The 26004-nt window shown below is 38.2% G+C and overlaps 2 protein-coding genes across 10 annotated transcripts in view; one reads left to right on the forward strand and one right to left on the reverse strand.

Annotated features, from left to right (window-relative positions):
• lama2 (laminin, alpha 2) overlaps positions 1–11823 on the forward strand; it is a 206463-nt gene extending 194640 nt beyond the window's left edge. For 6 of the 7 annotated variants that reach the window (XM_067573019.1, XM_067573020.1, XM_067573022.1 and 3 more), the window contains 11 exons: positions 685–765; positions 4976–5088; positions 6597–6690; positions 7117–7212; positions 7828–7908; positions 8066–8143; positions 8384–8462; positions 8607–8738; positions 10021–10151; positions 10331–10550; positions 10744–11823. In XM_067573019.1, coding sequence (XP_067429120.1) covers positions 685–765; positions 4976–5088; positions 6597–6690; positions 7117–7212; positions 7828–7908; positions 8066–8143; positions 8384–8462; positions 8607–8738; positions 10021–10151; positions 10331–10550; positions 10744–10904 — 1266 coding nt within the window. In that variant the 3' untranslated portion in view covers positions 10905–11823. The remainder of the gene's footprint in view (positions 1–684; positions 766–4975; positions 5089–6596; positions 6691–7116; positions 7213–7827; positions 7909–8065; positions 8144–8383; positions 8463–8606; positions 8739–10020; positions 10152–10330; positions 10551–10743) is intronic. The other variant, XM_067573021.1, reaches the window with a different exon arrangement.
• Positions 11824–14362: 2539 nt separating this feature from the next.
• rgs6 (regulator of G protein signaling 6) overlaps positions 14363–26004 on the reverse strand; it is an 89379-nt gene continuing 77737 nt past the window's right edge. For all 3 annotated transcript variants that reach the window (XM_067573027.1, XM_067573029.1, XM_067573026.1), the window contains 6 exons: positions 23395–23505; positions 21846–21971; positions 18579–18765; positions 17205–17294; positions 16309–16362; positions 14363–15224 (listed from right to left, as the gene is read on the reverse strand). In XM_067573027.1, the coding sequence (XP_067429128.1) occupies positions 15174–15224; positions 16309–16362; positions 17205–17294; positions 18579–18765; positions 21846–21971; positions 23395–23505 (619 nt within the window). In that variant the 3' untranslated portion in view covers positions 14363–15173. The remainder of the gene's footprint in view (positions 15225–16308; positions 16363–17204; positions 17295–18578; positions 18766–21845; positions 21972–23394; positions 23506–26004) is intronic.

A 26004-nucleotide genomic window follows, 5' to 3' on the forward strand; every position in this document is an offset into this window, starting at 1 on the left:
TTTTCCATGTTTAGCAGTGTGGTCAATATTTTTGTGTTTTCATCAATCAATTTGGGTAGCAGAGCTTGGATATTAACATGTGTTTCATTATCATTACCTAACAGCTTTGTCATTATGCCATTTTTATGATTATATGGCACAATGTTACACAGTACATTTTCAATTCTGTTTTGAAAGGGTTGTGTTGCAGCGCCATGTGACAGAGCTCTGCACTCAGGTCGTGTTGCTCTGATTGACGACATCATGACAACTGCCTCTAATTAGCCTTTTAAATCACAGCTCGCTAATTTCCTCCAGCCTGCTGAAATCAGACAGTAACAAAGTATAACTTAGAATAGATTCTGAATTTTTGATACTGAGAAAACAAGAAACAGACTTTAACTTACAGTTTACTTGTCCAGAGGTAACATAATCTAGAACTTTTACATGTATTCAGGTCTGAAAAGCGAGGAGAACCACTTTTACCAAAAATGCATTCAAATTAGTAATTATGCTTCGCTTCAGTTCAGGAAGTCTTTAGGTTTCTCCACTACTTCATAACCTCTGAGCTTTCATCTTCATTACATCACTGCCTGGCTGTAGCTGATTGGAGGGCTATGTGCTTGTCATAAATATTGTTCCCATTCTTGCTTTGTGGCTGCCATTAATGCCCTTCCTTCCCACTACCTGCCTGCTGACCTGCAGGAGGCCACGCCCCCTGCCGCTGCTACACCCACTGCTGCTGTAGCCCCGCCCACTGTTGAGCAGGAGCCCAGCAGTGACACGGTATACACACATTCACACACACACACACACACACACATACACACAGAAACACGGAGACACGCTATTGGTTCATGAGCAATCAATGTCTGTCACCTCAGATGTTTCTGACTTGCTCTCTCCATTTACCTTTATGTTTTCTACAAATTAATCAAATACAGTTAGAATTAAAACCTGCATTTTTGCCACTTAGAAGCAAAAACAAGCTGTAAACACAACACTGATATTTGTGGGGCTTTTAAGCTGATTAGCAAACAGTTGCTCATTTACACATCTAGCAGATATGGATCAACATAGTCATTCAAACAGTAAAGTTGCAGGTCGTAAAATCAAAACAAGTTGAAAGACGAGCTGAAAGATGCTGAAAGACGTAGTCTTTTGATCTATTGTTTATCTAAAAATATTGATTATGGCAGCAATAAGGACAATAGAAGTCTGATGATGCCAATCCTGGTTGGAACGGATTTTCTTGTTCTAAAGCAATTTTGAAATATTTTATCACATGCACAGAAGTGTCTCATATGCATTTCCCTTGGAGTCAATTAATACTTTTGTTTTGGATTCCTGTCTTCTATTAAATGTGTATTTCTTCTTTTCTATTTTTACCTGTTTTCACTGGCAAAAGGCAGTTGAATAAAGGTTTCCAACATCTACCCACTCCTCATTTGTAGCATTGCTGATTTGTGAGTGGCTCAGCGCAACCACAGTCTTAAAGTGGTGGCCACTGACCAGCTTTAGTTGAGCAGCTTGGGGGTTAAGTGCTTTGCCCAAGAGCCCTTGACATTAGTTATTGAGAGAAGAGAGGAGCCTGCTCGTTTGGTGCTCTTATGTTGAGGTGTTGTAACAGGCCACTCAGTTACTACATCATAGCTATAGTTACCAGGTAATAGTTTGAATCTGACTCCTGGGGATATTGATGCAGTTGTATCTAAAGCAAACGGGTGCACTTCATCTGCACTGAGGTTTAGTTTGATGCTTTGCCTCAAAGAAATATCAATTTATGTATTTCCCAAAAACAAAGTTAGGAAAAAAGGCACTGCAGAGGGCAAAAACAGTAACAGAATCACATCATGTGTCTTTTGGGTAAATTTGCAGTTGTAAAGTTGTTGCATTTATGTACATAATTAGTTGACATCAGCTTTTATGGTTTCATTTCAAAGAACATGGTTTGAAACCCTATTTAGTGATGTAACCACTGACATACAGTTTAACCAACACTACAATTTTTGAACGGATCCTCTCTGGAGTAATAAGACATTTTGGGCTAAAGCTACCAAAGGCTTTAAGTGGACTCCTGGTCTCTGCACAGGCTCGTATTCTCTTATACACACACACACACTTATACAAAATCCCGACTTAATGACTTCACATTCTATTGGTGTGACCTCCAACCAAAGACCAGCCACTCTGAATGGAAGACCGTCTTCCTATTGTTAGCTTAATGGAAAGAAGCAGAGGGGATGAGAGAAAGGGAGTGAAGAAGAGGAGGATGAAAGAGGCTAGAAGAGAGGGCACAGCCATTGAGGAAGAGGAGGAAAGAGGGGAGAGTCTTTCTGAACAGAGCGGCGCCCGTCTTTTGTTGGCTTAATTGAAAGACGAAGGAGAGGAAGCCAAGAGAAGAATGAAAGGGGAGAGGGAAGGAGAGAGAGCTTCTAAGCAAGTGACGTCTCCCTTTTGTTAGATAGGGGGAGAGTGAGAAAGAGAAAAAAAGGAAGGTTGAGGAGGAGGAGTGGATATAAGGACAGAGCATGATAAGAGGTGAGTGTCAGGCGTAACAAAGCAAGGTCACGGTGTGGGAAATGTCTTCACTTGAAAGAGAACAAGAGACGAGATAAAGACACACATACACACAGAAGCTCAGTCGTCTCAGATCCTCTCTCTCTCTCTCTCTCTCTCTCTCTCTCTCTCTCTCTCTCTCTCCCTAACTTTGTCTCACACTCACACTGGAGGTATGGCAAAGCAGCTTTGTTACTTAATAGGAGATGTATTCAAGAGAGCAAATGAGAAAGCCTTTGGAAGGAGATAGCAGAAGAGATTGGAGGAAAAGAGGGAAGAGGAGAGGAAAGTGAAGGAAATGGGATAAGAGCAGGTGAGGACAGGTGGAGACAAACAGTGGAGCAAGTGGTAAAAGCTCAGATGGTGAAGGAGTAGAGAACAGGGAGGGAAAGTAGAGGATGGGAGAAGAGGAGGAGGACGCAAAAGAAGTCTAGAGAAGAGAAGCTGGAGAACAGTTGGACTGAGAAATGAGAAGAAGAGGGAGATAGGACAGTGTGATATGAACAGAGAGTGGAAAAGGAGTGGGTAGGAAGTGAAGGAAAGATGATGAGAAAAGAGGAGAAGGATGAAGGGAGGATAAGATGGGAGGAGAGGAGATGCGGCATGGTGCAAAAAGGCAGAGAAGCAGGAGAAGAGGAGGTTGAAAGGAGAACATTTTAAAAAGTGGTGAAAGGGGGGAAAGTAGGAGGCTTCAAAAAATGCTGTGGGAGTGGAGGACAACAGAAGAAACAGAATTGGTCGGAGAGAACACAACAGGAGAGAGAAGTATTGTAAATTAGGAGACGTGGAGGAAGAGTAGGGAGGATACAACAGGATAAAAAACATGGAAGAAGGTAAAAGAAGCTGGAACAGAGGAAAAAGGAGAGAAAAATAGAGAATGGGAGCATCAGAAGGGGATGGAAGAGGAGGAAGATACAAAAGGAGACAGAAGAATGGAATAAGAGAAAAGGGAGGATAGGAGAATAAATAAATACCAGAGTTCTTCAGATGAGAAAAGGGAAGGTAGAGGAGTTAGGTGATGAGAAAGGGATAACACAGGAAAGTAAACAGGAAAAGGAATTACACGGTAAGCTGAGGAAAGGGACAAAAAGATGAGATAGTAGTTTCTGGGGATAAAAGCAAAAAGAGAAGAGATAAGAGTAGGAGAGGAGAAATAAAGAAAACATAAGATAGAAGGAAACAAGGAAGAGAGTGAGACGGGATGAGATTGGAAAAAAACGAGAGGACAGTAAAGAGGAGCAAAGAATAGTTGAGCTCACGGGAGCAGAAGATGAAGATTTAAAAGGATACAGGAGAGGGGAAGAGAGGAGTTGAGGGAACAAAGCAGAAAAGGTAGAATAGACACATTTTGAAAGAAGAACAGGGCAGGAAAGTGAGAGTAGAAGAGAAAAAAATGTGAGGAAGTGAGATGAAAGGAGAAGTAAGAATAAAGGAATGGAGAGGAGAAGAAAGTAGCAGATGGGGGACAGGAGGGAGACATAAAATGAGAGAAGAGTGGATAAGATGAAGATGAGAATGAGGAGGAGGAATGGAGGCATGGAGAAGAAAGCAGAAAGAAAACTGCAGGAGAAAGAGTGAAAAGAAAATAGAAACAGAGTAGTAGAAGTCATAAATAAGTTGGCTTTACATATATTACAACACTGACACCTTCTGGTCAGTAGCAGAACTGCACCCTATAATAAGAGGTTCAGTAATACTCTGATAATACTCTGTAACCACTTGTTTACCCACCTGCCAAGAAAAAATCCTAATCAAATAGAAATCAGACTTTACTGTTGTGATGTTTCGTGCAGATAAAAAGAAAATATGGACAGGATTTATGAGAGTTAAACTGTGGGAGGGTCTAGTGATTTGAAAACCATGTCAGCCAAATCTACCTCGGCAGTAACTGATTTGAGGCGATAGAGAACAAAGAAACACTGATGAAAGATGATTGTAATGAAACAGATTTTAAAATTCCACTTGCTGTGACTTGATGGCACCGTCTGAAATATTCAGCATGTTAATCTGCAGTATATGCAGTTCAGTAAAATGGATTTAACCCATGTTCAATATTCTCTCAGGGCTGAAATATTTTTTATTAATATATACATGTACAGTAGTGTAGTATATATTGTATAGTTTTGTTTTAAATTAAAAAGTAACATATATTTTTGCATTGCATGAGACCCCACTTAAACATAAACATGAATTTCATCTTCTTTGTGGACTTGTAAACTATTTTTTAACTCTACATTTACTTGTTTTATATAAAGAAATGTTTGATGACCCATTGTGACCGACCAGCCCTTCAGGTTCCTGCAGATCAGAGGCAGAAACCCTATTAGTGTGACTGACATGTTTCGTCCAGGTGTTAAGATTCCTGTTGACAAGACGCGATAGGAGCAGTGTGGTGAAACCCTGTCAGTATAACTGACATATTATGTCCAATCTCCAGGATTCATGTGCGTCAGCTGTGGCCCCGACGGCGCTCGAGAAGGCCCATCAGTTTGGACTGACCAGGAACAGCCACATGAGCTTCGCCTTTGATGACACCAAAGTCAGAGAGAGGTTTGCATTTGGAATAAATAATAATTTTATTGTTCAAATTGATTTACTTTCAGCACAGTGCACACAATCCTTCTTGTTCTGGTATCTACACAGTACAACCTATATAACATCTACCACGGGTAACAGTATAACTGTGAAAACATTTCCAAATATATAAATACTGCCAAGTAAGTCTTCACTGTGTGCACACATGAGCTACATGCCTGATGCATGTACACATACTCAACACAGCAAACTGTGACCCATGTGTGGGTGTGTGTAAGTCTGTTCCTCACACTATAGAGTGCAGTTTTAAATAAATAAAGGAAATCAGAGGTGAGTGAGTGCTAGTTTGGACAGGATAACATGTATACCAGGTCAAAATCCAGGGAAACATCCTCTATAAATAACAGCGTGTGGTGAAGATGTTGTTGACTTGACTGACCCTGAGAACAACTTCTCTGTTCCACAAACAACAGTAACAGCTGCAAATGCAACTAAAAGTTTAGGGCTGTTACTGCCATTTAGTCTTTGAATTGTCAGAAAATAGTGAAAAATGCTGTTATAATTTCCCACAGCCCAAGGAGTCGTATTAAAATGTCTCTATACTGACCGACAGTCCAAAACCAAAAGATATGCAGTTAACTGTCATAAATGACACAGAAGAGCATCAAATCTTAATATTTGAGAAGCTGGAATCAATGATTTTTTTTGCCATTTTTGCTTGGAAAATGGCAAAAATGATGAATCAATTATCAAAATATTTGCAGATTAATTTTCTATCGATTGACTAACTGTTTCAGCTCAAAAAAGTTAGAAAGATAATGGGTGTATATCTGCTTAGTAGTTATTCCTTTAAGTCTATAAACAAGGTAATGGTTTGTGTGCATTTTATGTATTGATCTTTATTCATGGATGATCAAATAAGTGATCAGGATCTTACCCAAGAACTTTTGGGAAAGCTGTTTTGGGATGAAGACCTGTAACAGTAATTTCCTGAACATGGTCTTTAAGCAGTAGAACAGCCTGACATCCAAATCAAAATGTATCTTCCTTTATTCTGTGTATCTGTCAGTACTTTAAGAATCAATTGTCAAGATAGGCGCCTGACTCACTTAAAACTGCAATTTGTCTTCATTGCTGGTTACTGTAATAGTCTATGCTATGCTCTACTAAACATAAATAATTTGATGTGAACATTTGGCTGGGAAAATGTACTTAAATAAGTTAATTGCAATGTTATTCAAGTGAAAAGACATTTTCAGGCATCCAAATCAACAGCCAAACTCTTTGATGATGAATTAACTGCATCATTTGGCAGAACAAATGTTATTAGTTTTACACAAAATTGCTATTCATGTTGAAATGCTGTGCGAGCCCAGTATTCTGATATAAATGTCGAGCATCACACAAACACACGGTAGAGTGCCTTTTTAGAACTGATTTACCAGGCCTTTATCAAATGTTTTATTAGTATTATTGTATATGCTATTGTTGTAATCAAAGATCTTTATGTATGTGTGATTCAGGTTAATATTGGAGTTTGAGCTGAGAACTAAAGAAGAGTCTGGACTTGTTCTCTACATGGCAAGAATCAACCATGCTGACTTTGTTGCCATACAGGTATCCATTTACTGCACTCACTTTCTGTTTTTTTTTTCATGCCTCTAGTAGTTGCACAGTTTAACCAAAGTTACTTCTCTATATCTTAAAGTACAGCCTTTGACTCTTTTCTCAAGCTGCCATTGACAGAAACTCTAAAAGCTTCAAGTTATGTTTGCATCATAAGAGCAGCGCCCTCTTATGCTGCAACACAGGCGAGCAGATTTCCTGCCAAATCAGATCCCATGAATACTTTATCAAGAAACAGAAATACTGGAACTTTAACATTTTGAAGGGTGGTGTTTTATTTCTTTTACATCTTCTCCAACATTCTGTAGTCTATTACACCAAGGACATCATCTTCAGGGAAAAGGCCATAGAGGCTAATATTAACCGTGTTTGCTTGTAATCCCTTCCTCATCCCTTCATCTCTCTCTCTCCCTGCAGATCAAGGACGGACAGGTGTGTCTGGGTTATGATCTTGGTCATGGAAACATATCTGGCTGCGTGCCCTTCTCCATCAATGATGGGAATTGGCACAAGGTATGACAGCTCTTCAGTCATTCATTTATGGTTGTGCTCGTATGAGAGATTTTCCGTTTGTTCAGTCATTCACTAAATTATAACAACTCAATTTATTTTAGATAATTTAAGTAATTATCGAATATGTATTCTGTACGTCCCTTGAAAGTGAAGGAAACATCTAAACACTTTTAGAAAAATATCCTTTAAAAAGTCCTGTCTCTACTGACCTGTACTATGTGTTTTTTTCCCTTTTGCTTCTGTGTATGCATATGAATATCACATAAGAACAGGTGTTTATTAGCAGGTTTACAGTAGTTATTATTTACTGATGTTTTTAGAGTTTAATGGCAATTATTAGGTCTTCTCTTTATTTGTGACCATCTATTTTGAATAGGTTATCTACAGAAAGTTTTATCACAGGTTCCTTTCTTTCTGCACCTTTAACATCAGGCCTTAAAGACTCATTCATCTCAGGAAACACCTACTTTCTAGTAGCAGTAACCACTTTGTCACATTGTTAATAAGCCTTAAATCATGCATTTAAAAATGTATGAAGGCAACACTTGTCTGTCTTCTCTGTTGATGCTGTGTCCATTTCTTTTTAATCGTTTTATTCTTTTTCTGTCCTGTCAGATCCGTGTGACTCGTAACAAGCAGAGAGGTGTACTCATGGTTGATGGACGATACACTAAACAGATGATCAGTCCCAAGAAGGTACAAGCATTTATTTTCTCTTAACTGTGTGTATCAACTTTGTCACTTATGAAATTTTCTTTTTAACTTCGGGGTCCAGGTAGTACACTTCTGACAGACAGCATGACACAGAAACCTTTTTATGTTGCATTAATACATCGTCTTCTCTTCTTACCAGGCGGACCTGTTAGACGTGGTGGGAATGCTGTATGTTGGTGGATTACCAAAAAATTATACCACCAAGAGGATAGGACCGGTAAACAAAAAACACACACACACAGTACATATTTTAAAGTAACAAGTCTTTGTATTTCAACACAGGATGCTATATTTCAGTTTGGTGGTTCAGTTCATTTCTCAGAATCTGTGACATCAGTCAAAATGTTTTACAGTTACTCTTGCACACTCTTCTCACTCATGTGGAGAGACTGGCTGAAACCAGTAATATAATTTTAAAATGTCCATCAATCAACAAACTTTTATTCACTGTTCCTAGATTCTCTACAGTATCAATGGATGCATCCGTAACTTGAAGATGGTGGGAGGTCCTGTAAGCACTAAGGCAGCTGCTACAGGTAATAGATTTTTATTGCATTTCCGATGCATATGTTACATTTTACACACATGTAACTATCAATAAGTGGGTTACAACTGTCATTTGTGTGTTTTTTTTTTTACATAGAAGGCATTTCATGTTTACCACCTTCCTCTTTGTCTAGGTCGTTCTGAGGCTGTCAGTGAGGACTTTAAGCTAAACATGGCTACACCAACTTCCAGTCACATGGTGGGAACATGCTTTGCCGCTACTGAGACAGGAACCTATTTTGACGGCACTGGCTTCCTGAAAGCAGGTGAGATGAGAGGTCCACAGGAAAACAGCTGAAAATAAAAATTAAGATTTGGTAAAAAAAAAAAGAAAAGAAATGAATACAAATATTTGTGCTTAGGAGGAAAATAAACTCACAAATATAATTACAAATTGTTGGGAGACTGATCTTATTGTCACAATAACCAAGAAACTACAATCTACAGTAGGCTGGCTGCAGAGGACACGTCTCCCATCACCCTGAGATAGTTTTAACATCTAAACAGCACATACTGCAAGTCAGACATGCAAGCAGATATATCAACACAGATATTGAAAAACAATGGATAAATGGCTGAAAAGAGCCAGCCTCTGCCACCTGTTGTAGTAGAACATTTTTAATTTTCCCAAACTAACTGGAAAAAGTGACCAAGCCTGAACATATACAATTCCAGGGTAATTGTGCCTTCTAAGCAAAACAAATCTCGATGAACATGTGTGTTGTCAATGAAGCGGTAGTGACAAGGCCGTGGGAGTAAGTCTGTCTTAAAACAGTCAGGTTCCCAAATTAACACTGAAACATGTTTTTCATGCTGTAATCATTCCTCCTGTTCATACTGGCCATTAAGAGATCCATTCATAATGCACTTTAAATGTAAGACGATGGGGGACAGAATCCACAAGCCTTCTGTGCAAAAATGTATTTAAAAGTTAATTTGAAGCTAATATGAAGCTTCAGCTGTCCAAATTAGTCAAATAATGTCAGTAGCTTTTCAAAATGTTAGTGCCAAATCCATCTTTTTATTACAACCTTCCACTGCAGCTTAACAAGAAAACACTTTCTGTCAAGGGAATATTTTACTAAGACTAACTGTGGAAGATATCCACTTTATTTGATTAACTCAGGCTGCTGAAACCTGATTATCTTCAGATAAACTTTTCAATGCATTTTTGCTCAAAACAAAGACTGTGGATTTTGTCCTCCATCACTTACATGGTAAGCGCGTTTGGAGAGGTTCTTTTAATAGCCAGTATGAACAGGAGGAATGATTACAGCGAACAAAACCTGTTTCAATGTTATATGAAATATAATATAATATGGGCACCTGACTATTGTTTGAAGACAGACTTGGAAAAACTGTGAACCTATCCTTAAATGTACTGTAGCAACCTCCCACAAACTATCTAGGAACACTTCAGCAAAAATCTAATCCAAGCTGGATTTTGTTTGGCCATATTGTACAAGTGCAGTTAATTGTTTTCAACCAATTGACTGTTTTCCTGTTGCAAATGTTAAAAATAATCTCTTACTGCATCTCTGTCTCTAGTCTCCACCTACAGAGTGGGTCTAGATGTGTCGATAGCACTGGAGTTCCGAACCAGTCGAACCAATGGAGTGCTGTTGGCCATCAGTAACCAAGGCAATGATGGACTGGGACTAGAGATCGTCCAGGGCAAGGTGATTAATCTAGTGTAATTGCATAATACATTAGTATATACAGTATCTAGGTACAATATGTGTACCAAAGTACACATTTTTTACAATTTGACAGAACAAGACAGGTGACCTCCTGATACAGGAGTGGCTAGATATAGATTCAAGACGAAAAACCTAAAATCTTCCTTTCTCCCTTCCAGCTACTTTTCCACGTTGACAATGGAGCTGGACGAATAACAGCGGAGCACATGCCTGAGGGAGAGGGCTTCTGTGATGGCCAGTGGCACTCCGTCACTGCCAAAAAGCTCCGCCACCGGCTGGAGCTAGTGGTCGATGAGAAGCAAAGCCAAGCAGAGAGTCCCAACGCACGATCCAACACCTGCGACACCAACGACCCCATCTACGTTGGAGGATATCCTGGTATGGCTATAAAATACTTACACAAACACATCTACATTTCATACGCATAGCATTGTATTCTGTTCTGGCAAGCGCTGCTGTAAAAAACACGTACTGAAAACAGAAACTAAACATTACTGCACATGGGAGTCGCATGTCATGACACATACACTTCTGTGATGGGAGATGTGAAAGTTTTATATCTCTTTCTCAGCTGGAGTTCGTCAGGCAGCTCTCTCAACCAGCACTTCCTTCAGAGGTTGTATGAGGAACCTGAAGATCACCAAAGCCTCTAAGATCATGGATGTGCAGTTCAACAAGGCTCTGGAGATCAAAGGAGTCCAGCCTCTCTCCTGTCCTGCTGTAGCTGCCTAATTGGTACCATTGAGCCTCCCCCCTTTATTGTCCCCCTTAATACCTCTGTAAGGAGCCACACAGGTCCATAAAGTGTAGAAATCTTGGTCTTTGAAGCTGGACTGGGTACAATGTTTATATAACAATAATTCCATCATATCCACCTGAAGTTTGACAAAATTAATTTTCCTGTCAGGTGTGGTCACTGGCTAGGATCTCAGGTTGTATTCACCTGTAGTAAAATATAAACTTTTAAAAAGAAATTTGCAAATTTCAAACATTCGGGTCTTGTTCTTGCTGCCATTAGGGGATACCAACATGCAAAGTTGCACTGTGCAGTTTTCAAAGTGCAAGATATATAAAATAACTGTCAAAAACATTTTTTTTTTTTTTTGCAGTTAACTCTTGAAATTCACCCTCACATTTTCAGCATGAGACCCTGACTTTATGTGCAGTGTAAGGCTCTGGTCAATAAATCTATAATGGCTACTAACTGAGGTCTCTAAGTGTTTTACAATGTGTTTTATAGTACTGTGGTTACAGTTGTTCACAGTATTCAAACTAATTATTCTTTAGGTTATGTGTGTGATTATGTGAAGATTAAATCAACTTTTCTTGTGCCTCTTGAAGAGATGAAACTGGGTATGTTGAGCCCTTCAATCACATTATTCTTTTCTGGAAAAGAATGAGAAAAGTTACAATTTATATATCTATGTGAATTTTCTATATTTTTCCTTCATAAACCTTGTTCCCTGAAAATTGGTTGAGAAAGGCTGAATCATTTCTCCACTAATGTCCACTCTTATTATTCTTAAAGGAATAATTCACACAGAAATGAACATTGTGTAGTCATTACCTTATCACCCAAATCAGATCAAATAGAGCGCTTTAAGTTTAAAAAAAAGACCAAAAAGAACAATAAAAGCAGCTAAAGACAAAACAGCTTAGGTCTAGTAAAAGTATTATTTAATTAAACTAATTAATGTCATTAAATCTTAGCGATTGCATGAAGACCACATTGAACTTGAATAACTCAGTGATGTGAGTAAATTGTTGAGAGTAGATTTGTTACAGAGAAAGCCAAACAGAAACTGTGCCAGTTAACAACAGTAGCTGTGTGTTATATTGACAATGCTGAACTTTCAACAGATATGGTGGTGATTAGATAAAGGGACATTCTTGGGTGTAATATTCCTTTAATATTTTACAATTTATTATCCTTAGTTTGAATTGGAATAATTTGATACTTTCACACAAGCTGGATCTTGAATTACTTGTTAATGTAAGAAAATGTTAATGACAAAATTGAAAAGTACAAGGTTTCTGCAGGTTGTTCTGCATGGTGTGACTGAAGATATTTAATCAGTGGATTATACAAAAATATATTTCTTGATAGCATCACACAAATTGTCCTGTCCTTTTTTAAACAGATAATGTTGAAATGAATTCTTGGAAATTTTGGAGGATATTTTTGGATTAATAAATATATATATATATATATATATATATATAATAATTGATTTCATCAAGTTCTGATTGAGGATCAAGATTCATAAGATTGATTATTAATAAAGACAAAATTTTGAGGAAAAAACAGAAGGCGCTGTTAATTGCTAATTCCACCAGGTGGTGCTATTGCAACAGTTTTCACAGTTATTGTCACGTTATAGAGAGACTTCATCCACATACATTAAGACTGCCAAAAGGTCTGTATGAGGGTAACTGCCCACTAAAATGGATTGTTTAGGATTTATGCTTCAAGCATAAATCCTAAACAGCTACAGGCTGATTTTCATAGCATTCTTGTAATATGTGATGTGGTTGGTTATTTTGATTTATAAGTTATTTTTTTTCCATAGAGACTTATCTCAACTAAAAGGATAGGAGTCTTTTTCATTGATGACCAGAATCAAACTTTACCCGCCAATAGTGTTCGAAGATAGAAAACTATGCATTTATTTATGTTTTATGTCCTGATCTTGTTCATTAACAATTTGAATCTAGTTTATTTAAGTTGCTTTGCACATGTGTTTTTGTTGTGTTGGGTGACCAGTCCTCTTTTCAGATTTTTTTTTTTTGTCACCTACCCTTTTCTCCACACACCACTGTTCTTTGTTGATCTTGTGGTCCTTCATTCTTGCCCTTGGTTATTCTGCTGGGTTCTTCCCCCATAGATATAGATCTTCAGTGCTGATGAACATGCAGAACTAGAGACAGAAGATCATACTGAAGGGAGACTCTACGGAAAATTCACATAAATTTAGAAATCACAAAACTCACAATACTATACATACATTTTTCACTTCTTGAGTCTGAATTACTCTCACACTGGCAAAATGACAAATGACGTCATTTGTCATTTTGCCAGATTTAGAAATACAAACATGTGGACTAAAGCAGTATAGAAAATGTAAAGGGACAAAGTCTAGAGTCAGACTTTATGTTGATTGTTATGAATCTGATCGACATTAAGATCCAGCTAATGTTCTCACTTGAACAGAACTATTTTAATGCTCCTTGTTCTATACAGTAACCACACAGTTTTCTTTTAGGTCAGTTTCAGTCTAATGGACCTGCTACTTGCCATCTTCCTTTAGTTAGATAATATTTCTTCTTTCAACTGTGTCCCAGTTGGCACAAACTGACATTCACTAGCACCTGCATTTCATTTGCACTAGAGGGCAGTATGTGACCATATAGAGCAAAGATGTACCTGTTAAATGGGGCTGCATTCAAAGTCCAAAAGCTGGTGATTGGCTCCATTACCTGAGGATTCTTCTGGAAATTTGATGCTAAAATATGACAGTGTTCAAATCACTGTTGTCAGGTTTGGTGGTACAAACTCTTGAAAAGTGAAATACTCCAGTTTTCCCAGATTTATGTGTCAGCTCATGGTGGAAGTCTATGGAAACAAATGAAAAAATGGGCCAAATCCTTTTATTTATTGTGCATTCCTCTTTTATTATCATGGTCTTCTTTACATAAGATGAAGAATGTTTAGAGGTCAGCCCACTATAAACCTTGTGGCTGCCCGAAGTGGAATGTTCAGAAGATAGAATAAAGCCTAACAACATATCAACTCACTCGATTAAAGTAAAACACCTGTTTTTGTAAAATGATGAGTTTGTCCTTAGCTCTTTATAACAACAAGATTTCACCTGTCTGCTCAGAACAGTTGTTACAAGGCTTTGATCAATGTTTGCTAAACATACACATTGTGCGTACAGTGGTAATCCATGAAATTCTTTTCTTAGATTATGTGAGATAATCTGTGAAACTGATATACAGTAGATATTTATTTTTTGCCAGTACTTAGAAGCTTTTGTTGGATTTTCTGTCTGTTTGCATTGATGACACTTGTTGTCTTTTCAGCCATTGAAAACACGTAACATAATTTTAAAAAATTATTTCCTGTTTACCTGTTTTCCAGGAAAGACCTACTGTACCAGAGCGGGTCAAGGTGTTCAGAGAATAACGTATAAAAGCTTCCAATTGTTGTTTTAATCAGTCTGTAATGAGCATAAAAAAAACAGACATTAGCTTCTACGATTAGTACATGAAATGTAAACACACTAACCAACTAAACCAATAATGAACATACAGAGGTTAATCTTGTGTCATCACACAATAAGTTGATCTAAAAGCTCATTTACTAAAAAGTTGGCGTACTACTCCACCTTTACCACCATTAGAAGTAGGCAGTCTGACTGCAATCATTGTGAATAGTGAGCAAATGTTCAGTTCAAGAGTGTGGATGTTTACTGTAAATCCCTCTATCCCTATTTCCCTTATATCATCCTAGTGAGTGATGTGAGATTAAACGGCTAGCTACGGCATTAATCTAAGTCTCGTTTTGACATCAGTCAAGGCATTCAAGCATTCCATTGTTTATATCACTGAAAGTAAAGTGATAGCCTGGTGCAGCTACCATATTAACATGAGTGTAGATAGTAGAGAGAAACAGCAAAGCCTGGCATGTTGCAGGCTTTTGAGTAGAAACCTCCTAAGAAGAGTAGCATTGTTTATGCTCTATGCTGCGACAGCACTGTCCTGGTGTCAGGTCTGGTGACTTATTGCATGCTGTCGGTCCTCTTGAACTGATCTGAGGTGAGTTTTAAACGTGGTGGCGGTCCAGTCCAGTCCAGTCCAGTCCAGCAGTCTAGGCTTGTTTGGTGCCCTCACCCGCCTCCCACAGCCCCACCCAAACAACCCAGTGTCCTTTTCCACCTGCTCCCCAGGGGTAAGCAGCTCTTCTGGGTATGGTTCCTCCTACTCTTAATCCAGGCCTTGTCAGGACGACTGCATGAGGCCCGTCAGCCGTTTGCCCGTCAGTGACTTGCCCTGGGAGGAAGCAGAGAGCAAGAGAGGTGAAGGTGACAGCTGTCAAAGTGCCATTAAGTTAAAAGCTTTCTTGAGGATTTAGAAAGAGCAGTGTGGGAGGAAAAATGGATGAGAAGAGAGACCCGGCCTGCAAAAAATGTAGAAAAACTGAAAGTAGTGATGGACATTAAGAGATGATAGTCAATAAATGAATAAAGAAACCAAACAGTGGACTGCAAGCTAGATACATTAAGTGTAGTAAGACTTACATGACACATTTTTACTGCTTCTAATCATTGATGCTCAGATTCAGTGGTTTACTATAGTGGATGCAAGTCAGCATACACAAAAGCTTTAGGTGTTGGGGTGAAAGAAATAATACTTGGCAACTGTCATAGCTTTGATGAAGCAAAACAAACAAAACTTCTGACATATGAACTTAATGAAGCCAGTGGAGCATAAAGATGCTTATTTAGCATGAATTTTACATTTTAAAAGACTAATTTTAAGCATTTATCTTGAACCATCTTATTCAGTACTCATGCAAGCAATTCTTTGTTTACGGTTATAAAGCTGGACAAATTAATTAGTGCAATAAACAACTTGTTCCCCTCATTCAGCTAATCGTCAGACCATTTGTTAAAACCAATAGAGAACAAGAACATCTCCCCACAGGGAAGAAGCCAAAGTACAGCAGCAATAAGATTTAAAGTCAGTGGAAATGTTTGAATTACTGAACACAGGCAGTAATTACTTAGCAAGTTTTGCAAGTACAAATTGATCTGTTAGTTTTAATGATTATAGCAGTGAAAGTGAACAAAAATAGCCAAAATGGGCCAGAAAAGGCTTCATGACTAATACAGTAATATAAAATCAGTCTGATCATTTATCTTAAAGAAGCTGTAACACTTTGTTCTCCTCATTGCTCTGGTTTTGCTCCCATAAAAATTGCAGAGTGGATCCAAAGAGTCACAGTAATTTCTTAGTCTTTATTTTGTTGGGATGTGACATGGCAGTAGTGCACGTTATAACCCATCATAGAAAGCTCAGGCTTTAATGAATGCACTTTTAAGAGTTCAAAGCAAAAAGGCAACGGGACACTCACCACACTCCGAGTGAACTTCTCCAGGGAGGTACGTCGCCCCTGCTCCGTTTCAGGCTGGAGGAGGAGAGTCCATGTAAGTCAAAGAGAAAGTAAAAAGAGGGGAAAAAAACATTCCAGTGTTCAAAGCTAATATATTCACATACATCTCACACACATCACATCTCAAATTTGTTCACTTTTAAGGCTGAATTCACCAAAATTACAAAAAAAAACAAAACAGCATTTTTCATAGGAGTACTGTTCTGTATATTTGCTGTGGCCATTTGGAAAGATACAGGGAAAAAGCAGCATGCGCACACACTGGGCCATAACTCCCAAAGCCTTTTTGGCTGATTGAAAAAGGCAACATTTCAACCCTACCAGGTCTTCATCAGGCGGTGTTGAAACATTGCCTTTTTCAGTCAGTAATAAAAAGACTTATGCTATGGGATGTACACACACCATCTCTTTGCTGTCTTGGGAAATACAACATGTAATGTTCAACTTTGCATTCTAAAATTGGTCTACAGAAGTTGTTAATTGAGATCATTTAAATTAACAGAGAAACTATTGTGCAGCCTTTCATGTCTCGCAGCCAGGTGAAACACATATAGCAAACTTGACCAATAAATAACAAAGAAAACATCTGCTGTCGATCACCACAAGAGCAGCATACAGCCACTGCCATTATTTTGAGCACAGTGATTTTCTGAGCACTTCTACTTCATGGTTAGATACCACAAGAAGTAAGATTATTTTATTTAGGTGAATCAACCCTTTAAGGCATATCATTGACATTCCTTTACAAAGCGACTTACTACATTGCTAATGCTACATGAAATGATACCATTACATTCTGTATGTACCCTGATATTGACCCATGGGATGATGTCAAACAGAAACACACACACACATACTTTCTTCCGTGCCATCAGCAGGTCCTGGTAGACGTTGGAGCGCAGGAAGCGCGTATAGCTGTCACTTTTCATCAGCTTGTAGATGTGGTCCTGAATGAACAGATAGGAGGAAAAACATAGAGTAAGAAAAGGAGGAGAAAAGGTTTAAAATGTTCACCGAATTGAGAGCGAGTATAGTTCTCATCAATGTGGGTCAGTGCAAATGATGTATGAATCCTGCAGTGGAAACTCAGAGTAAACTAAACAAGGCAGTCACTCAGGGAGAAAGATGGCTGAAGTTCACTGGCAACCACTGTAACTGACAGGAGAAATCCTTTCTTTATTTGACTCTTCCCTTTTAAGCCTGTAACCGGAGAAGAAATTTGATAGACACCCCACCCCCCCTAAATCTTATCCATCTCCCAGTGAGGCGTATATTCTCTAGAAATCACTCCACAATATAAACCCATTAGTTGATATTGGTGAAGCGTGTGAGAAAGACAAATGGGGCAGACAACAGTGTGGGATAGAGTTTCTGAAGAGGGAGCTCTGACACTGATCACCTGAAGAGATATAAATTAAAAGGGAGATAAAATCGCTCTGCACAGCACAGAATATGAGCCTTGCAGTGAGAGAGAGGGTGGGGAAACATGATATCTGTTATTATATTTCTACGTATATTTTTGGCAACTAATGAAAGTAATGCATTTTAGTAGCCTATTGTTTGTGATAAAATGAATAGTTGCTGGCAGTACTGTAGGTATGGAGAAGTTCACTCTTTAGCCAGTGTATATTAAAAGGCAGCAGGTGTATTATTTATGTGTATTATTGAATTTCAGTTTGGCCTGATGAGTTAACCTTTCAGCTGTCAGGAGGGGGAAAATTGGATGTTTGGCTCTACCCCCCTGGCATTTTGAGTACACAGACTATTTTCTCTTGTTTGAATGTAATTTATAAAAATGTGTGTGTGTGTGTTTTTTTAAATGCCAGTTGTAGATACTGTTAGTTCTATGTGTATGTACTAATGGGATTTTAAAGGCGTTTCAGTCACTTTTTCCCCAATTTTGTTGTGAGATGTTTCATTAAAATGGGGAATGTTAAACCTGTCGTCCCTGTAGGGTTTGTGTTGGGTCAAAAGCAAAGTGAAAAATACTTAACATAATTAATCAAATATCATTATTATTATACTACGTTAGAGGCCCATTTGATGAGAAAATGGACAAGGTTGACTGGTTTTTATGACTGATTTCACAACAAAATATACACAGAATAGCAATCTAGTTTGGAGTGTTCATGTATTATGTGATGTGAAACAATTTACCGAGGGTTCTGATTTCAGATGCAGTATATTCAGCCACTACTCTCCCTTTCTTCCCACATCTTGTATTTTCCTACCTGTGCATCCTCATAGCTGTATCGTCCGGGGTCTTTCAGGTTCTGGCTCGTGCGTTCGTAGCTGTGAGAGTCCAGATTGATAGAGCTGGGCGCTCCCTCGGCCAGAAACTCTGTCCAGATATCCTGCGCTCTCTGTGCCACTTCCTGTTGCGGCATCCTCTTCAGATCCTGCACTGCCAGCCAAAACCTGCACATGTACAAATCAAATGCACCTCAGATGATGGTTTGACTTCAAGAGTGAACAACCACAAGATCCACATGCAGTACCAATGCACAGAATTTAATTTTCAGTGGTAATTTATTCTTAATCTGTAGTAAATTATGCACTTTCACACTACAGAAATTAACTGTCTTTTATCTCTTTAAGATTGAGTAAAAAGCATTTTTCTTAGAGATGATCCAAAAATCTGACATTTGTGAAGTGGTCTGACTGATTATGTCAAACAGACACTGATGATTCATTGTTACTAAATTACTAAAACAACTGAAACTTCATTGTCGCACTCATTTGAAAAAAAAAAAAAAACATACAATTTTAGGATTTTATAAGAGAATGAATGAGTGGTTAAGAGGGACATCTTTTAAAAAGCAGAGACACAAATTATGTGGAATTCATATATATGCAATATGTTCTTGTGCACTGACAGAATTGTATATATTCTCATACAGACTTGAGGATTCTGGTGCTTCTGCTTAATACACAGGAGAGGAAGACAGTAAATAGAGGTGAGACAAACACAAAACATGATTTGAATCTTCAATGCTGCAGGCTCCTGCAAAGCAGAATCTACAAAACTATCACCTGAGCAATATCAGGGCATTTGAAGGTTTCAGAAACTGTAAAATCTGAAACATTTTTTAAGGGCAGTTAGATATTTTTAAGACTAAGTCAGCTCATAAAAATGGCAAAATCAATTTAAATTTTAACTTGCCAGTGTGAGTCTGTCTAGTCTAGTATAAGGTAACCAATATGCAGGAAAGCAGGTCATTAACTGTATTAAACACCAGAGGCATTAGAGAGCCACTGGCTGAATGCCCTCAATATTAGTTTGTATATTGATCTGTGGACTGCTTCAGCAATATAGAAAGAAACACCTTCAGGGTCTGTTTTTCCCTCTTACACACACTCTCTCTTCATTTTTACTCGGTCATTTTCTCTGTGTCCCACTCTCTATGTAGTGCCCTTCCAAAAGCTCCTTCATAAAAGCAAAAGCAATTAAAGGTCCAGAAGAAATGAACAAGAGAGTAGGAGAGATAGGGACGAGAGGACCGGTGGGTGCGAGTGTGTTTGTGTGTTATCTCCATTTGTAGCTCATAGGTATCAACAACCTCCATGCTATTTCTCACAGTTCATTCCCAGACTCTGTGATTCCTAACAGGTCTCTCCTCCTCTCTCTGGCTTTTAAAGTTGCTCTCTGTCTCTCTTCCTCTCACAAAAACACCCACTCATTGCCTCTCTGGTTCATTTAAGGGATAATGCCCGATGAGGTGTCCATTATCAGGAATTAATGGACAACGGGGAGGCCAGAACCGTCCAACATGCAGCGGAGGACAGTTCTGGCCTCCCCGTTGTCCATTAATTCCTGATAACAGACACCTGAAAACCAGACACCAGGAAAAAAATAAGACCATTAATTTATATTTTCATGCATTTCACAATCATAATCAAAAGTTTTTCACAAGCCATGACTCTGTTTCCCGGGTAACACATGAGGGTTTGACTAATACCTGGAGCAATCATTACCATCCTATAATATTTGTAGCTATGTAATGGAAACATTGTTCACTGCTCCAGTAAATAGGACGAACCTTAGATACGACTTGTCACCTGGAGATATTTCTAGCCTTCTCATCTCATAGAACCCTTTGGCTAAGCTATAACACTGCGCACGGTTGACAAACAGTGAGTTAAATATAATTTGATAGTATGTTTAACAACAAGACTAGCTAGCTATCCTGGTGTTAACTCCTTGTGCAGTTTCTCCCTTTTCTTTTAAAATTATTTTTCTTCAGCTGCATGCCGGTCATCAAAGTTGTTATATTCTTCAAATAGGTTAAAAGAAATGTTGAGATCACTCTTTGTGATAATTAGATGTTAACTTGTTAATGCGTTGCAATAATTTGTAAACGGAGGCTTTGGCCACATGTTGCTATGGTTACTCATTTTAGCCAGTGCATTAATTTAGAACTGTGAATTAATGGACACCCACTTATAAATAGTACCTAATGGCTTTATTAATGGTTAATAAAATAATTACTAATGCCTTAAAGATCAATTATAAGCCATTAACACAAACAACTCTTGGTTTGCCAGATTGTGAAAAATCCTTCCACGACTTTGTAGAAAATGGCTGCAGAGAATCTGAAACAAAGTTACTTATTAAGCATTTATTAACTATTACTAACATTTATTACTGCATTATTACCAAATATAAATAACCATCGGCCAAAGGGGTTTTCCACAAACTAGCAGCCCAAAATAGGTTAAGTAAAAGCTCTACTATCAATGAATTATTAAGACATTTTTGCAACCTACAAACCCTTTATAAAGGTTGACCTATTAGGAAGTGTAACCCTCATTTATTTTCTATTCTATTCATGTACTTATACTGCTTTGTGCTGCTCTTTCCCACCCAGTTTCCCCAGCAGGCTTCACTGAAGCTTCATTTTATCTGATCTTTTGGACTTTCCCCTGCTGTTACTGTAAAAAGAATCCGGCATGTTAATTTGTTCTGAGTGATTAAATCCCTTTCAAGAAACCAGTTGCAGACACATCTTGCTGAGTAAGAGCAATTATACTTGCAAGTAAAAATGCAGCTCACAGCATGTGTTTATGACATTTAGGTGTCTGTGGTTCATTGTGTGTTCAAAGTACCCATATCTAGTATTTTCCAGACAGTGGAACTGGAGGATCTTTCACAAGTAATTATTTTTCCCACTGTACAGCTTACAGTGTGCACGTGGGCTGAAGTGGTAGGTTGGAACAACAGTGATACCAAAGAGAAATCAGTGTTTTTTTTGTGTGTATTTTCAGAGCAGTGAAAGCTTTTGAATATCTGTTATGCTCACCTCACACAATCTGAAGTGTAAGCACACAAAAGATGTTTGCTGTACAGCTTTAACAGAATCATGTTTCATCTTACTTGGAACTCAGAGAACAGAAGAAAACTTTTCCGTGAAAATACAGTTAATACTGCACCATGTTCCCAAAAATGCTTTCATTTCACTTTAACATAAAAATGATGATGAAGCATCTTATGTGCTCACCGCAGGTTTTCTGAGCTAAACTCTGACTCCAGGAACTTTAGGAAGAGCTCCTGTCCTGCTGGGTCCTTCAGGGCCTCCTCCAGAGAGAAACCCCACTTCTTCACTCGCTGCTGACTGGGCTCTTTACTGAGAGACGAGAGAGGTTTGAGAGAGAGAGAGAGAGAGAGAGAAAGAGAGAGAGAGGGAGAGAGAGACAGACACTATAAAACATCCACCTGAAGCTGCTGCAGGTAGGTCAAGATTAAAAAAAGATATTAGAAGAGATTAAATTACAGGGAAATGGTGGAGAGCATCTCCGTGTTGGAGGGGGTGGGGGTGGGGGGCTGAGAGATGAAGACAGAGGAAGGGATAAGACATTAAAACCTAAAATTCGATTGGCCTCCGAGACGTCTAGAAGGGCTGATGTTGATGTGATATTGGTGTCTGGAAAGCTGCACATTATGACAACGTTCATTTGAAATCCAATCATTTTAATCTCTGCGGGGAATATTTTCTCCTATCCCACAATTAATCAATTCAGCTGAATTATTAAGCTACATTAGGCACAATGATTATACGTCCGCTCTAATTAATTCTAGCATAATTCAGGCAGGCCAGGAGTTCAGAGCATAGTGCAAGTTGTTGAGAGCTGTGGCTGCCCTCTGAAAGAGATAATATTTTAGTTCATTACCTTCATATCTACAACTATTCAATGGACAATCAATACTTTGACATTGTCTTATTGTCTGTAACACATAAACTGAGGTAGGTTATTTGATTAGAATTGATTGAGTAAGCTGAGTGACCTCTGAATTTCCTTCGCTACTTCAGAAAATGGGCTATTACTCAGAATAATTACTTGTAATTATCCACTGCTGCACTCCATAGTGCTGTTAAATCACTGTTGATTCTACTGCAGTGACGTGCTTGTGTTCGATATACTGACAGTCATATCTAAAATGCATCATTTAGTTTAAATAAAATAACACTTTTAGATTTCAATACATCAATAAAAATGTGCTATGCTGGATTGAGATTATTTTTGCAGTGTGCAGTGCTCAAGTCTGGCAAATCACATGCACTGTCCAGAAAAGATATTGTTGGGTGAAATGTTTGTCTTTTAAGAATAAGTAAACAGACATTCAGTGTCTAATAAACAAATATTTTCCTGTAGACCTTCAAGCATTTTGGTGTGAGTGAAATGGGATATAATATTGACTGAAGCCTGGTCATTCTTTCAGTTTTACACAGAATTTGTTTTGGTCTGTGAGTAAATACACAAAGAATTTGGCCAAAAAAAGAGACAACAAAAATGTGATTACTTCCAATAGCACAACATGTGTGGAAGATTTTCTGCATGTGTTGGTAATTAAAAAAGAATCAAACTGTTTATTCAAAAACACCATGGTTAGTGTGTAGAAAATACAGAATCACTGCATGTTATAAATATTGTGTCCATTCTGTAACTTGTATTTGAATCGGATATGTGACTTGCCAGTTAGAGTCCATGAAATGAAGAAAATGTTCACCAGCTGTGAAAGTGAAGCTGCTGTGCGTTGTAGTTTTATACCTGGCCTCCAGATCCCAGAGGGAGGGGTCGTCACTGGTCCATGGGTTGGACGGTTCTAGTGCCGTCAGAAAAGGGTCATACTCCATGAACTGCTCAATGTAGCTTATCAGACTGACAGATACACACAGAGAACAGAAGAGGTTAAGGTCAAAAAGTTTACACCCAGTGTTTAACAGTGACATTTTAAGCATGTGTCTCAATGAAATTATTATTTACTCTGTTTACACCTGTGAATTGTGAGTAAATCTTCAGGAGTAGATTAAGTAAATTATGAAAAAAACAAACCAGAATGTCTGTTCTGATCAATTTCACCAAAACTCAGATGTGAACCTCCATCTTTTCTTTGTCAGCCTGAGCCTAACTCACTCTCCAGCTGACACACAGCAAGCTGGAAATGTTTTATTGCTCACAAATTAAACAATTATACAAAAAATTGTACTAACACATTATTGTTTCTTTCACATAACATGTCAGCCATTGTAGAATTCCTTCATCACACCTGTACTGCTGCTACACTACATTAAGTACTAAAATAATATCTCATATCTTCAAGTTGTTAAGAGGACAGCTAAGTTTAAATTTGTTCTGGGACTAGAACAAATTAGAAAAGTCATTACATTAAAAACAACACTTTCTCTTTTTTGGGCCTACAAGTGGAATTAGTTTAAAACAGCTTTATTTTATATTTAAACTAGAATATAGCTTCTAATTGCTCAATCAAATAGCTTTTAATGCACATGCTATTGGCCTGGAGAACATCATCTATATCATGTGTGCTATGCTTATTTTGGTAATTACATGCAATGCTTTTTAAATGAACGATATCAAACATTAAAATGTTCATAGTTTAGTTGGACCATTTATTAGGTGTCAGGAAAACACCTTTAAGAGGTGTAGTCATTAAGGGGTTTGGACCAAAAGAAACCAAAGACAAACAAAGGCTTTAATTCAACCCTACAGAACAACACCAGAAACTAACAAATGGCACCCAACTCTAAATGTTCTCACACTAACAGCAACAGAAACCAACTGAGCATTCAACCAAGAAATTAGACTCAAATTAATGCTCAACTAAAGAGTAGATGTCAAACAAATGGATGGATTAATGGATAAAAAATACGGACCAAGGCATGCAGAAGTTTTGAGACCGAGCTCATTTAATGATCAGACCAAACATATGTGAAAAAATTTCAAGTCCTCTCAGAAGAATACAATGTCTCAGAGAAGAGTTCAGAGAGATTCATCCTTTGCCAAACGACTCTGCACTCCCATGTTAAGGACAGACGTATACAACAGACAAGGAGAGAATCAGGACCATGGACAGAGGCAGCATGAACAGAATCCTTTTCAACCTGAACTCTGTGTGCTTGTTTAAGTGGTTATACTCAATGCTTTTTGAAATGTTCAAACATTTGGTAGCATCAAAGTCATTTTGTGAGCACAAAATAAACTCAAGTAGTCATTTTGTGCCAGTTAAATATTTAAGCACACACAGAAACATTCAAAAGTGTAGAATCAAAATGAATGAGCAGTACACATTTCTTTGCTTGCTATTGCCAAAGCTGTGTACTTAAGCAATTTGCATTCCTTGTAGGCAACCCACACATCAGACCACAGAAAAATCTACTTGAACAGGAAGGAAGTGTCACTCTGTGACAGCCTGCTTTTTATGGTGCAGTGAGTATCATCAAGCCGCTTATGACAATCAGCTATTTTATTTGTCTAAAAGACGTGATTATGAAAAAAATATCAATCAGACACTCAGGCGTGGTTGAAATCCACTGAATCTAATGCACCAGAATGTGCTAAAACAGCTGTAGGAAACTGTAAAAACACCAGTTCAAACTGGTGTTGAATGAAATCAGGATTTTGTGCTCAAATGAGTTTGGAAATTTGTTCTGTTTTCACTCAATATGTTTGTCAAAGATGAACTTGCATATCAATATCAACAAACTGTACACCCACATGTTAGGAAGTTTTTTTTTCTTTCTCCCATGTAGTGGCTTAGTCAACACATTTAATACACATTTTGTTCAGCAACAGCAATTCAATATTACTGTAACAGCTGAAGCTTTGACAAACAACCTTCCAACCTACAGTATAGTTAGTATATGTTTACTGACCCAAAAAGAGATCATATTTGACAAATTATTCCTAATGAGGAGTGATTAAAGAAATACGTTTATGATGCTAGTCGTTCTGAATGTTGTCGTCTAACATGATCGATGTTGTATGTCACGTTGTTTCATGCATTGTTTTGGTTAATGCCTGAAACTTTCTGCTCGATGGGGCACCAATTAAACTCAGTTCCATGCGTAAAGTCAGGAGGTTAAAGGGTCAGGGAGGCAGAGCAGCGGAGCAGTGGAGCAGCCAGCAGTAATCACAGTTTTTCTGCTCTGCTGGGAAGTAATGGCTGTCCTGACTGACTGAGCAGAGGATGGAACTGACAGGCAAGTAAACACCACAGTTTGTCAGCTGCACAGCAGGGATAGGCGATAGCAGTACATACATGCACACATATGCTTTTATGCCTCTCTTGTGGCACACAGCAGGTGGATGAAAACAAGAACATATGTACAGTGTAATGCAATGCAATAGCCCCACAATGAA

Source organism: Thunnus thynnus, chromosome 18, assembly GCF_963924715.1.
Source record: "Thunnus thynnus chromosome 18, fThuThy2.1, whole genome shotgun sequence".
NCBI classification, from domain to species: domain Eukaryota; kingdom Metazoa; phylum Chordata; class Actinopteri; order Scombriformes; family Scombridae; genus Thunnus; species Thunnus thynnus.